The following is a 14,882-nucleotide window of genomic DNA, read 5'->3' on the forward strand; positions in this document are numbered from 1 at the left end:
GATATTTAATATCTTCCCTGACCTAGGCAGAGTAAGAGATACGAAAACAAGTATTTCAGCTCCTGTATAAGAAAACTAATTCTAAATCTACCAGCAGACAAACACATACAGAGCACATCAAAGTCTCATTATTACCTGTTAATTGTATGATGTCTCATTTAGTTAGACTGAGTTGAGTGGGGTCACTAATTTTAGAATCCTCTTGTGATTTAAGAAGATGCAGGTTGTTGAGCACCTTACAAAATACCTTGACTTCAATATCAGCATTTTGTAATTCCCATCAGAGACTGACTAGCAGCAATATGGGAATTCTAAAGATCTGAGTAGACATTACGGGTTATACTTAAGTAAGTTCCTGAAGTGACAATCAGATGTTCAGATATATATGGCCCTAAAATTCATATTTCAGTATTTAAATAAAAGTAGCTTAAAGTCTTGCATGAGCCACAGAATACCTTTAAAACAGAATTGTTCTTATATAGCTATTGAAAAGGGATCTTCATATCTAGTTTTAAATATCCAAAATAGAAAAATGCACTTTTAAAATAAAAAGTAAATTTATAGTAACCTTTAAAAATTAAAGTCTAAACCACACTGTAAATCCAAACATAAGCATATTTTGTTTTCAAAGAGATTAATTCAAATTAGAAGAGATCCTTCATGTACCACCCAAACCTTAATTCTGAGTTTATACTACTTATAGTTGACAATTTGATATACCAACAAAAAGATTCCAAACTAAATCATAAAACTGTATAAATACTGAGAATCAAATAAAATAGATGATTATTCAGTCAAATTACAATTACACTACTTTCTGCTCCAGTCTCAATGGTATTTCTTCCTTCACTTTGATAGACTCTAAATGATAAGAATTCTAAGCTGAATTAATTTTCTTTAACAACTGTTGATCAATTAACAGCTACCAGGAATCATTGCAAAAATATTATAATTCATACTCTAGTAGATATACTTAGCTTCGGTTTAAAATGTTTGGATTTCCAATAGTGTCTTCTTCCAGGTGATTTTTTTTTTTTTTTGGCATAGCGAAGTCAGCTGTATATTTGGAAAGGCATTTAAGAAAAGCACTTTTAGCACTGAACTCTCCTTAAGCATACCTGTGTACTTGCACTAAGCTAATGAAGCCATCAGTTGCATTCAGTTATAAAGCTTTAAGAAATATCAGAATAATAGATGAGTATAAAGCAATAGTTAATAAGAGATTGGGATTAAGTCATTGGGAGACTAACTGGATCATTGGAAATTCATCAGTCATTATATGTACAGGACTACTCTCTCAGTTTTGGTTCACAGTGCTAACTATGATTGAGAACCAAGAAAGCCCAGAGGCCGCCAGGAGAAGGTGTACACTATCAGAAATTGTTCCTGGGAGCAGTTTTTACCTGGCCCACAGATGGAGGAATTCAACAGGGCAGGGATGGGGAAATGTTTTAGGTTTAGGGTTATGGATGAGAAAAACAGAAAGCCTAGAGGACCTGTTGTTATATATTTGGAAAGAGGCTGTCAGGGGAAGGTGTGTGCTGCCCAAAAGTGGTTCCCGGGAGGACTTTCTAATTTGGGACACAAATGGCAGTTTTCCACATGGCATCCACAGGGCAAAATATTACATTTATAGTTAGAACTAGGGTTAGTAGAAAACGAAAGTATAATGGCCCTGTTGATATGTTCTTGGGAAAAATAATAAACAAATAAATAAATAAAAAGGCCAACAAGGGAAGGTAATCGATAATTAGAGATCCTTCCAGGAAGCAACTTCTAGTCTGGCAAACACATGTTCCATAGGGCAGAGCAAGTTTTAGGATTAGGTATAGGTGTGCCTGTGGAAAGAGGCCACCAGGGGAAGGGAAGGTGGGCACTACTTAGAGATTGCTCTAGAATGAGTTTCTTGATTGTTCCACAAATAGGGATCTTCCACATGGCATGGATAAGGCAAGAGTTTTAGGTTAGGTTAGGGTTGAGAGAAAGAGTACAGGCACCATCAGTATGCACATGGAAAGAGACCACTATGGGAAGGTGTGTGCAGCCCAGAGATGTTTCCTGGGACGAGTTTCTCTTCTGACCAAGATTGGGGTCCTGCTGCAGGGTGTGGGCAATATTTTAGGGTTAGGGTTGGGAGAATAAGCATGGAGATGCCAATGGTATTTGGTTGGAAAGAGGCCAATAGGGGAAAGTGTGTGCTCCTCAGGGATTGCTGCTAGAAGGAATATCTTGTCTGGCTCACAAATGGGGTTCTTGCACATGACAGGGCCCGGGCTAAGGATTTAGTGTTAGGGTTAGGATTGACAGAAAGATCAGACAGTGCAGGCACCACTGCTATGCATGTGGAATGCTGGGTGCAGGTTTGCACTGCTCAGTCATTGCTCCCGGTGAGGATTTTTTCATCATCTAGGCTTCTGGGATGCTTCCACAGGGCAGGGATTGAGCAATAGTTTTAAGGTTAGGTTTAGGATTGTGGTTGAGAGAACCAGAATGCTTAGAGGCTCCATTTTTAAGCATTTGTAAAAGCACCCCAAGGGGAAGTTGTGTGGTATCCATAGATTTTTTCCTGTGAGAAGTTTCTCATCTGGACCACACATGGGGTACATTTTGGGCAAAACCTTTAGTTTTAGCATTAAGGTTAGAGAAAGAGGAAGTGTAGATATTTATTTATTCATTTCTGAACTGGATTTCTCTCAATTTGGCTATCATATATTGTAGCAGGTCTTATGATAATTGTTGTAATGAAAATGATATGTACTAAAAAGACTATCCACCCAGAGCTAAAACAATTATATCACCTGATTATCTGCCCCAGTTTGTTTTTTGTGGGTGTACTTCAGCTACTCTTCAGAATTCTAAAGGGTAGCATGGTATGGAACAGAACTTCCTAAGATTAACTTAGTATAACATATTTGTTGAAAGTATTAAATCGTATTCCATAAACCCCTTCTATGAAGGCAAATGGAAGGCACAGAAAAAAAATCAGTTCTGGAGAGGAGTATAGTGAATTGAACAATAAGCTTTTAAAACTAATTTTCTTATTTGAGCACTAACATTGAATTCACAATACATAGTACAATTTTTCAGAGCAAGAAATCTCATTTCCATTTTATTTCTGTTAATGATACAAGATAGCTTCTTGTATATGGCATTGTAGATCACTTATTATTACATTCTCAATATAATTATTATTAATTTTCTAAAGTTATTTTCTGTAGGGCAATAGCTGTAATTCAGACTTTAAAAAAATATCTAAGTTGTCAGCTGTTATTTGGGACTTGGAATGAAGTTTTAAAATGTTTTTAACTGAACTCACAGTGCTAGAAATGAGGTATTACCTATTTTCATAGAAAATAAAGAATAGTGTTAAAAATTCACTAGGGGGACCATGAAAGGATATTAAATAGAGGACATTAATTAAATTAGGAGTTACATTACATTTTATCTGATACATCTTCATGTAGCAGAATTCAATTACTTTGGATGCAATTTCTGAGACAGGTTGAGTTTTACAAGTAAGGCTTTACAAGTAAGTGCTTTGCCAAACACATATTTTAAAATTACCAACCATTTTCAACTCAAAAGACAGAACATAATGATCTAAGGGGTGAAAGGTACATTTCACTGCATAAAACCCTTCATCATACTAGGAACTATAACATTCTTATGTGTTTATATCTGAAAATTAAAAATATTTGCTCTACAAACTTAAGCTTACTTACCATATCCAATAGGCAATAAAATTTTCCACGTACAATCTAAGTTACTAGGGTAATTTCCAGGAAACCCGGGGCTCAGGATCACACCACCCATGTTTGTCAGTGTTCCACCGCATTTCGCTATTCAAAAGAAAAAGAAAAAGGGTCTTTGACCATGGTAATTCTTATTATGTAGTATATTACTAGTTCAATCTAATACTCCTTGATATCCCTCAGTGAAATTTATCACAATAAAGACATTGTGTCTTTAACAAAGAACTGTGATAATCTATTGGTTAGACCTCATGTGAAATTTAATCAAAAGGAGGAAAATCGCAGTAGAAATCTGAGAGATCTCAAACATCTCAGATATCTCTGCTTTTCAGAAGTTTCTAGATTCCTCTTAGATACACTATCTAGTGAAAATAACAGATTTCTGTTTGAATTTCTAGAAAAAAAAACAGTATTTTTAATTGGGGTGGTGATGGTCTTCTTGGGTATATTTTTACATTCAGGACTGTGTAATTCCATGAGCTAAAAAGAAAAAAAAAAAAAAAGAACTGTCCTGCCCTCATGTTAAATAGAAGTGACTGCTTGCGGGAAAGTTAAATATATATATATATATATATATATATAATATATATATATATATACACATATATATATGGGCCTAACTATGCCAAGGAATCTTTCAAGCTCATTTCATAATACTGCTGGATACCATTCTAAACTTTTAAAGTCCTGTTACGTATGAAGTCAAAAAGACAACTTTCACTAAAGAGTGCGTTTCAAAACTGAAGTGACAAGACTGTATGATGGGGCTGTCCTTCCTTTCCCTTCTTTTTCTCCTCCTTCTTTTCCCTGAAATAAGCTTGTGAAAAGATCTAAATCTAAAGCTTGACTTTCTAAATCTCTCTTTAATGAAGAAACAATACATTAGAACAAGATTATTATCTACACTGGAAAAACTCAGATCTTTGGATAAGATCTTTGCATGCTTTAACAGAGTGAATTCTTTTTAGTTTTGCTTTTCAGTTCAGCACCTTTAATATCCTTCTCAGATGAAAACCATGAGCATCTTTTGGATCCCCAGATAAATATATTATTTCACTGTCCCTGAAGGCCTGGCTTCAGATCTGCTCTCCCTTGCAGGCTTTTTGAGAAGTCTCCTAAACTGCCTTGTACTCCAGCACTTCCTCCAAACCCAACCTGCTGCAAAAGGAGGCTGTCACATTCCTCTGAAGAATATTCTTCCCTTCTGAAGAATATTCAGCCTGTTTTACATATTCAGGACAAAATAAACATCAAAGTAAACATCTATGCCTCCTCCTCTACCTCTCACTCTTTTTTTTTTTTTAACAGCACATCCCTTATATGTTCAATAACAAATATTTTAAGTCTTTGATGTTTCACAGATGCATATGGAAATTCAGATAAGTTTTGAATGAATCCAAATTAACTGAAGGAGCAACAGGCCTGACAAAGCCAGAAGTTTATTCTGACTACTCTTCAAAACAGTACACTGAAAGCAAGTAAGTATTCATACCAATGCAGAGAGGAGATGGATAGTTCCAGCGTCGAACCGTCCCTGGCATACAAGAAATATGAGAACGGCCCTGTTTGGAAAGAGCAAAATATTAGATAATTGGTACTTATTGTGGGAGTTACCAGGAAGGCAGAGCCAAGAACCTCCCAGATCACTGTATCTGTCTTTTCCTATCTATCTTAATCATTATCATTATCTTAATGGATTTGTTAAACGCTCTTTTCAAATACTTCCGCTTTTGTGATCTTATTTTTTTTCTGTCGATTAGATCTTCTAATACACTCTTTCTTTGATAACTTGAAGACTTCTTCAAATTTTCAGACTAAATATAAGTGTGGTCACAAGTGAAAGGTAATTTAATACATGTATTCAGATGGCCATATTGGTTACTCTTTGTATCTGTATCACAGTTAAACATACTGCGATAGTGATATACACAGCATATTAAAGTTTAATAGTAACACAGATCAGTTTCTTTTGAATTTAAGAAAAAATAGTTCTAAAAGATGAAGAGAGAGCTGACTTAAATGTGTGTCTTTCAAGATTCTTTCAATCAATTTGAATCTTTCAAGAATTCCAAGATTCAAGATTTCCTATACACATTCTAGCTACTAAAGTATTCACATTCTACTGTTATCAATCAAACCCCCATCACATTCAGGTTCAGTGTTTCAGCAATACTGTTTGGAGTGCAGACCAGAACAATTAATTGAGACTGTATCTGTATTTTGAGAGTCTACCTATTTCTAATTCATGTCATAAAAATGGAATCACCTCCTAATTTTTTTATATGTGAATTTCAGATGTTTCATAGCTGAAAAGGCAAGGAAAGCACACAATATTACAGGCAATACAAGTAGGAACAATCTCACCAAACTTAGGCAGTTCAAAGTTAGGCACATTTATGCAGTTTAGATGATAAATATTTTAACCTTCTGATACATTCTAATCAGGGAAGAAAGGCAAATACTTTCACAGTAGGTATCTGTCCCTATTATCAATCACCCTTTGGAAGCACTGTCTTTCTGTAGTGACTTTAGTGGGAGCCAAAACAGCCAGTTTAGATCAGAGGACTAGCTTTTAGATGGAATGAGTTGGATTAGATGCTATTCCACATGTAGAAAAAGCAATTATTATTAGGTAAGTATCTCACTTTGTTCTATCAAATCACTGCCCACTGGGCTTACCCAATAATCAGGTGTTCGCTCAAATGCATTCCAGTCTGAGTGGTACAGAAGCAGTGGCCCAGGTCATAGCAATGAGGTGCTAAAAACCGATGGGCAGCTATATGAACAGGAATTATCTGACAGCCCTATTAGCATCAATAAGCGATCATGATCCTAGGTATAAAAATACCTAAAGAACTCCACATAACTTTTCTACAAATATTCAAAATGGAAATCTTTGTCAAACAAGCTGACTTGGTACAATGACTCTTCAAATCAGATTTTATTTATTGTTGAATAATCTCTTTTATTATGCATTTACTTTCAGATAGATTCCACATTGTCTTTTATGTATGTCCTTTGATCTTGTCCTTTGATCTTATGTCCCTTAATCCTGTGTGTGGAGATTAATAATAATAAACCTAGCTCAATGCATACAAAAAAGGATGATAAGGCCATTTTGACTCTATCTGTACTGGTGGCAGTGCTTGGGCCTGTTCTCTAGCATATAGGCCAAAATCACCTTCTTTATCTTCTTTTTTTTTTCTCTCTTGTTTTTCCAAGTGAATCTCCAAAACAAGATGTCACCATGCAAATTATCTATTAGGAATGGTCTCTGGCTTACAATAATTAGTGAAAAAAATACCACTGTGGTTAAAATTCCACTTAGAGGAACCATTTCCAAAAGCTGAGAAAACACACCATAAGTTCAATGAGCATAAATCATTTTTTAATAGAAAAATTGTGACCATGGTACCTACCTCCCCATTTTAATATTTATTACTACTCAGTGGTATGTTACTCTGAGACAAGTTATATCAGCCCAGATTTAATGAGGGCCATATGTCCTACACACATTCATAGCACTATAATACGGGCGTACTCACATGGATTCTATTTAAATCACCTCTACATCCACACTTGAGACTCTCATTACAATTGGATTTGGGGTGGCTTATTGACAGCTTTTTTTTTTTTTGCTATTACTCCACAATATAAAGTTTAAAGAAAAAGGAAAGAAAGAAATACCTGCAATGTGTATCCTGGCTCACATTGAAATGACAACACATCATTCACCATATATCTATCTCCTGATTTGATCCCATTGCTAGGAATTACAGGTTCTGGACAGGCAGCAAGGCCTACAGCTGAGGAAAGTAAACACAAAGATTGAAAAAGCATAGATGAGTGGACAACAGGTCTTCATTGATATTCTCTACTCTAATAAACTGTTTCCACAGCACTTTTTTTTTTTTTTTCATTAACATGTCTTGTTGCTATAACATTTGCTCTGTCACTTTATAAGTCATCAACCAGCTCTGTAATTCTAATAAATTCGATTTTGTTGTGTGTATGATATGGAAAGACAGAGAGAGAGAGAATAGACTTTATTTATTTTCGCTCTTTTGAGCAACAAAAGAACAAATCTACTGCTCAAGTGGTAGAAGCCTTTTCACTAACAGCTTGAGGCTGAGAGTATTCCTTATGTTTAGACAATTCCGTCTCAACCAATAGATAGCTATTGTAAAGACGCTCAAACCTCTAATGCATCCATAGGCCTCAAATCTTAGTGCTTTCAATTTACAACTAAATCCTTGTAAAAAACTTGACAGAACAGTCTCTATTCTTTAATTTTTCTATTCCCTAGTCTCTATTCTTTAATTTTTTTAGATAGGTATTAGCAAGCAGAAGGTTAGCTTTTTCCAAGCCTCTTCATGACTGGTAATCCAAGCCTCAGACACATTCTTCTAAATTTGGCAATCTGAATTATCGGCTTCTGAAGACTGCCAACTGCATGTTACTAATTACAGAATGTTACTATTGAAACTTTGATATGTAACTATCTGTTATGCTTTTATTAGAGTACAAGGTGTAAACATCTAAATAAAATGGAAATTACTTCAGGAATGTGTGAAGTTTTTAGAACTTATTAGCTGAACATTCTGTGAAACAAAAAAAAAAGTAAAAAATCATGTTTTCTTGGCTGTAATACTATATATACTTTACTTCACTTGTATGAAGAAAAGAGATGTTTCAGCTCTTGTTTTCTTATGATATCTAAACCCCACTAATGGCAGTAAATGCGACCACAAAGGCTGTTTAGTTCAGAAATTACATGATATTTGGCTTTACTCTCTTATCTGACATTTTAGAGTCTGTTGTTCCAGATGGTTTATCATGAAACAGTAGCTGATATTCTCCATTGAGACGCTACATCCTACTCTTTCTATGGAAATATATTTTTCTTTGAAATAATGTTGTTTACAGATTTTGATACAGACAAGATTTTAACTTTTTCCTAATAATCTATGTTTGTCTTTTCATCACTCTGATATAAAAATTACTTACTAGTATTAAATGTACACAGAAAAAAATTGTTTCCCATTTCATCTGCTTTCAGACACTTTCTGTACTTTAAGAATAAGTTCAAGTAAACGCATTTTTCACAATGAGGCACACAGAAATTTAAAATAGCATTTATACTTTCAGCTGAAAACGTGACTGTTGAGTCATTTTTTTGTTTCCTCAAAATTTGCTCTATAATCCTGCATTTTCTGCCTCCTGTGCTCTTAATTCTTACTACATTTCATTTCTTTCAGGAACAAACAGTAGTAATAGCAATCCGTTGTAACACTGACAGAGGTACCAAGCAATTTGAAGGTAAGCCTCCAAACAACTACTACAAGAGCTAATAAACCAAACATTTTTATTAAGATACACAGAACAATTTAATAGTTGCACACTACAGGATTTCTCTAGTCCAGCTTCTTTTTGTATTGAAATAAATAGTTTATGTATTTTGTTGAACTTAGCATTCTTTAGTGTTCAGGATTACAGACAGGCAGTCTCAAATTTGTATCAATAAAAGACTTACAGCTTTTACTGAGTCATAGAAATAGAACAGTGACTGCAGGACAATACTAATACTGTGGTTGTAAAATCATAGTTCTTTCTATCACTAGTTAAATAGTGTAGAGAATCTAAAAACACTATGATCAAAAATAAACCTGCCAAGTCATTTTATGTGCAACTGTTGGTTACAGTATTACACAATGTATTTTATCTTTAGCATATCCTAATAACTTAGTAGAAACCTTTTCTTTCTACCAGTTGCTTATGCTTTGTATTATTTCCACTTCTCGCTTTGTTTGCTAATTTAGAATATTCCATAAGAATATCACCAAACAATTTGCAATAATTTGCAAACAATTTGCAATTTCTCATAACTGTCTTTATTGGATATACATAGTAGTAAGAAACACTATTACTTCTCCAAAAGCGAGGAGAAATTTGGAGATAGTCATCAACCCCTTCATTCTAATCACTAAATTATACTAACTTTCAACATTTGCTTTTGAATTAATGAACAAATAAATATATCTCAAAGTGAGATTTTACTTTATCAGCAATGCACTATTTATTCGGTACAGCAAAAAAAAATTTTTTTGCCATTAAATTTTAATTTATCATGGAGTTCAGGAAAAAAGATCAAAGATCCAAAAACCAATAGACACTGATTATTCACGTAAGTCATGAAAGTTTTGTGTAAAATTTGACAATTTTAAAACATTTTAGTTAGAATTGGTACAAATATCTTAAGAATGCAATTTTAATTCCAGTGTCTGGGGATAAACTAAAGAACTTAAAGATCCACCAGCTTTGAAATACATTAAATCAGATTGTTTGTTACCATCAGTAATAAAGGAAAACATGTTAAATGTCAAGCCCAAGCAATCAGAAAAGGACAGGGTTTGCTTAGTGCACACTCTTGAGAGCTCAGCGGCTGCTCTGCAGTACAACAGAGAACACATCAATGTCAAGAATGATAACTCTCTTCCTGACCTTCCTCCACTTACAGCCTGATAAATACTTTCTAGGCCTCCACTCTGGCATAAGACAAACATGCCTCACTTCTATAATTATACACATGCTTACAATTACCTCGCATTCTGTCAGACATCACTGCCATTGCCAGCTGAAAGAAAATTTTTGCTGGCATATCTGACAGTGTGAATGCCCATTAATGTCCATTCGGAAAGCTGCAAAATGAGCATACAATAATTTTCTGACAGCTTGACCAAAAGTCATCTGTATCTCCTTTTTGACTTCATCCCTCTCATCCCTGTGTGGCTGGCTCAAACATACTGCTCTTTATTATAATACGAATGTTAAACTGGAGTGAATTATTCTATTTTGATGATGGTGTATATCAAAATCCCAGATGACTCTTCCAAGACTGAATTCTTCAGAACCCATACTAGAAAATGAATTTACCTTAATAGATTATTGAAAAAGGGTTCAGATTAATGTCAAGAGATAGAAAGTTGCATCGATTTAGTGACAAGAATAGGATCTACTAAATTAAAAATGACACATTCTTGATTCATACGTGCTTTAACAAAGGAAAAAAGGAGATGGCTACTGCACAGATCAGCACTAAAGGCATTCTCATACAAAATATCTTAATCTGGACCTACAAAAGAAAATGTATTAATTAGAAAAGTATGCTCCTTCTTCTCTGATGTGCTGACTGGTTTTTATTTTTTATTTTAGCACATAGTGATAGAGAATTACTACAAAAATATTCGCTATTCTCTAGGCCTCTTACCAGCAAATCTATTATTTCAGCTCATGAGAACCGTTGGCACTTGAAAACATGTGAAAGAAGCTTCGGAAAAAGAGATACCAATTGCAATTTAGTTTATGTTCTCAAGCATATTACATTGCTTTGGTATAACTGCAAAATTAAGACTTTCTAAATGAATGGCACTGAATTGTGCTATATATTTTAAAGATAATAAGACTTGGTGGCTTTTAAAATGTTGATTTTTAAAAGAACTATGTTTGGATATACTCATACTTGCAGATCTTCATGGCCCAAACATATCTGTCTCTAAATTCATTACAGATTCACTTGTTACTAAAAGAAGGCTGACTGTATGAGTAACACTTGTTGTTTCCAGGCATTGATCCTTTTGTGTATTTGTTTTTATATGAAAGAAAATATTGAAACTGCTATTAATGAGATTTAAAAATTAAACTTGCAACTTCAGTGCCACAAATAAAATTGAATTAATTAGACAGGTTTCTAACTCATAGTGTTCAAATAGCTGTTCCTTTTGTTCATTATGATTAAAAGCAATCCAGTCAGATTTTAGGAACGTTTATTCCTCCTACCAACAGAAATGCAGCACAGTATGTTTTGATTGGTGGTGGCTGGGAAATTAGTTGTTATTTATCTTACCACAGTTTTGGGAAAAAAATATGCATGTGAAAGGTCAGTTTAAATGATTAAATCCTGTCTTTCCTACTGTTAAACTGTTATGTATTTTTTATAAATTTGTTTTTGACAGGAGGTTACTGAAGCCAGTTTAACACCTACAGCACGAGAAAAGAAAAAAAAGAAAAAAAAAAACAAGAAACAGTGTCACACAGTGTTTCCCTAAAATACTTATATCTATGTTATGAACAGAAAAAAAAGAGGAAAGAAAACGAAGACACTGATCTGTTATTTCTCCTAATTTGACTGAGTCCATATATCTGAATTCTGTAAAAAAAAAAAAAAAAAAAAGTCTAAATCATCAATTTAACCCTAACATGCGAATTAATGTTAGAAGACTCTTTCACCATCTATTAACCTGTTTATTATATTACGTGGTGAGCATGGTTTACATAACCAATATATGCTTAACCCAGGAGCAGCCCAAGCTACACGACTAGGTTGCATCAGTCTACAGCTACGGCTGCTTAGGCTGTCACCCGCAGGAGAACAGCCAGCTCTGTCTGGAGGACTGTGGTGGCCTGTCCTGAGACACGTCCATCAGTGAGGAGGCCCCGGATTGCACCCTTACCGAGTCTAGAGACAGCCTCAAATTGAGGTGGGAGGAGGCAGAGAAATGAGCATATTCCAGGGCATGATGGGAGAGGGCTGACCAGAAGGACAGAGTCTTGCATCTGGGACAAAATAACCCCTTGCAACTATGCAGGCTGGGGACTGACTGGCTGGGGAGCTGCTCTGCTGAGCAGGTCCTGGAGGTTTTTGTTAGGCCGCAAGCTGAGCATGAGCCAGCAGTGTGACCCTTGCAGCAGAGGCAATAGATAAGGCAAAGCATTAGCCCCCTCTATTGAGTAGGTGTTGTATTACATGCAGAAAATAGTGTCCATTTTTTTGTTCCCACACAGGTATAAGGATGAAAATAAACAGGTGAGTTCTTTGGATGGACACCAAGATGTCTAGGAGCTGGAACACGTGCTCTGTGAGGAGAGTCTGTGGGAATTCGGCTCGTTCAGCCTGGAGAAGCGAGAGCTTTGGGGGAAATCATCAAGGCGGAACCATCCATAATGGGAGGACAAGAGACAACAGAGATAAGTTGAAATAAGGGAGATTCAGCCAGGGCATAAGGAAAATGTTTTCACTGTGAGGACAGTCAAGGGTGGAGCAAGTTGCCCAGCATAATTTTACAGTCTCCATCCTTGGGGATTTTCAAGACCATACCAGATAAAGCTGGTGTGACCTCACAGCTGTTCCTGTCTTCACTAGGAGATTGGACTGGATGCTCTAATATTGTCATAAAAGTATTTATAGAAATGTCTAAAATGCATTTTTGCAGTTTAATAATTGAAATATTGAAATACTTATTTTCTTACTTTTCTATGAAACAGATAAATATTTCATAGATGACCACACAAAATCCAGAGCAACTCTAAGGATACAGATACAACAAAAATAACTTTGTCTTGACCCAAAATATCCATATAAAATACGGAAAAAGAGTGAAATAAAAGCTACATAATTAAAAACAAACAATAATTTTTGATTTTCTCTTCAAATGACAGACCTCTTAGAGTTATTGCAGCATACCAGAAATTTAAGATACAGAAAAAAAATCACATAAGCCTGACAGAGACACTGCAAGCTAGGATTTCTCCCCATATCCTCAAATGCGCTGCAAGGCTCTGGTTTCATTGTTTTGATTATTTTCTCTCCTTCTAACCTGCGCCTCAGGTTACTGTACATCACTGTACCTCAATTTCAAAAATAGTTGATGGACACCCCGACCCTACCTAACATACAGCCTGATGATCAAAATACGCTTCTTAGATTTAGAAGATGGGAGATTGAATCTCTTCCTGTTTAATTCAACATGAGACCTCAACCTGGATCTCCAGAAAACAGTGCTCTAACCATTAAGCTATCACCGACAACGTGCTTTTGAAATAAAAATAATCAAAATTACTCAAATATTTATAAATGAATATAAAATAATTTGTGTCTCCAAAGACACAACCAGGATAAAAAGTAAGCCATTTTTGCATGCCTGACCTCATAAACTAAAGAGCAGGGTCTAAGTCCAAATATCTCTGTATGTTCTGAATTATCTAGGTATCAACTCAGTTTCAGCTAAGCACCAATGATTTTAAGATTGTCCTTTTAAGGTGTTTAATTTTGTTAGTGATGGAGTGCCTTAACTTTAAATACTGGATTCTAGCACTTTAGAGTATGGTCACTGCACCATTATCTGATTTATATATGCCTGAATCAACCATTGTATCTGCTCTAGTGACTTAGTTTCAGCTGAATGTATATTCTATCTTGTGAAGGAAATGTTAAAAGGAGGTATCATAAGTAACACAGTTGTCAGAGGGAAGGAAGTGCAGTGTAACATGATTAAAAATTAATTTCACAAGACTGTGCTCATTTTTACTCAAAAAATGTAAATGTCTTTCCTATCAAAAATAGCAGATTCTGAAACACTTTCTGCATAAATAACATTCATCTTCTTTTTCTACATCATCATTAGAATGAAAAAATACATTTTATATTTTACATAGTTTTTAATCTTAATTCTAAATAATGATTATTAAAGACCATCCACATTTGCTAATTCACGTTGACTTCTTATAAAGATGTCTAATAACATAATACTTGAAGTCATGAAGACATTAACGTAATATATACCAAAACTCCCTTTTTAAGCAAATTCTTAAATTCCATTTTGTAAGAAAACAGACATTATATTTGAAAACTAAGAAGAATTTACTTTGTGACCTTCATCACAGTGTTAGCTCATCACAATATTAACTCATCCTCACATTTGTTTTAAAAGATTAGAATATTCTTATTGTAACTACTTCCAGTTAAAAGGAATACCATAACAATATGTGCTGAATGTGCTATTATTATATTGCATTAACATTTTTGAGAGAGGCTTGAAATAAACATGATTATGTGAGGTCATCCACTGAAGTTTTCTTTGAATATTTGTAGTTTTGAACTAAGTTTCTCACAAAAGCATAAACTTATGAAAAAAATATATACTGAAGAATTTGTCATTAACTGTCTTAAGTTCTTCTGCTCATACAACCAGTGAATTACCAAGAAAACTGTAGTTTTTCTTTTAACTCTGGGGTTATTATGCCGTTTCTTCTAATTACAGCAGTTTGGTGAAAGAAAGATTTTGATGGGAAGAA

At 34.7% G+C, this 14,882-nt stretch overlaps 1 protein-coding gene across 1 annotated transcript in view; it reads right to left on the reverse strand.

The window, feature by feature from the left end:
• CSMD1 (CUB and Sushi multiple domains 1) overlaps positions 1-14,882 on the reverse strand; it is a 994,655-nt gene that overhangs the window by 107,412 nt on the left and 872,361 nt on the right. The window contains exons 38-40 of the mRNA XM_088530602.1: positions 7,440-7,558; positions 5,245-5,314; positions 3,723-3,839 (exon numbers count right to left, since the gene is read on the reverse strand). Of these exons, the coding sequence (XP_088386728.1) occupies positions 3,723-3,839; positions 5,245-5,314; positions 7,440-7,558 (306 nt within the window). The remainder of the gene's footprint in view (positions 1-3,722; positions 3,840-5,244; positions 5,315-7,439; positions 7,559-14,882) is intronic.

Source organism: Tinamus guttatus, unplaced genomic scaffold, assembly GCF_059628265.1.
Source record: "Tinamus guttatus ecotype Peru unplaced genomic scaffold, ASM5962826v1 Tinamus_guttatus_pri_ptg000383l, whole genome shotgun sequence".
NCBI classification, from domain to species: domain Eukaryota; kingdom Metazoa; phylum Chordata; class Aves; order Tinamiformes; family Tinamidae; genus Tinamus; species Tinamus guttatus.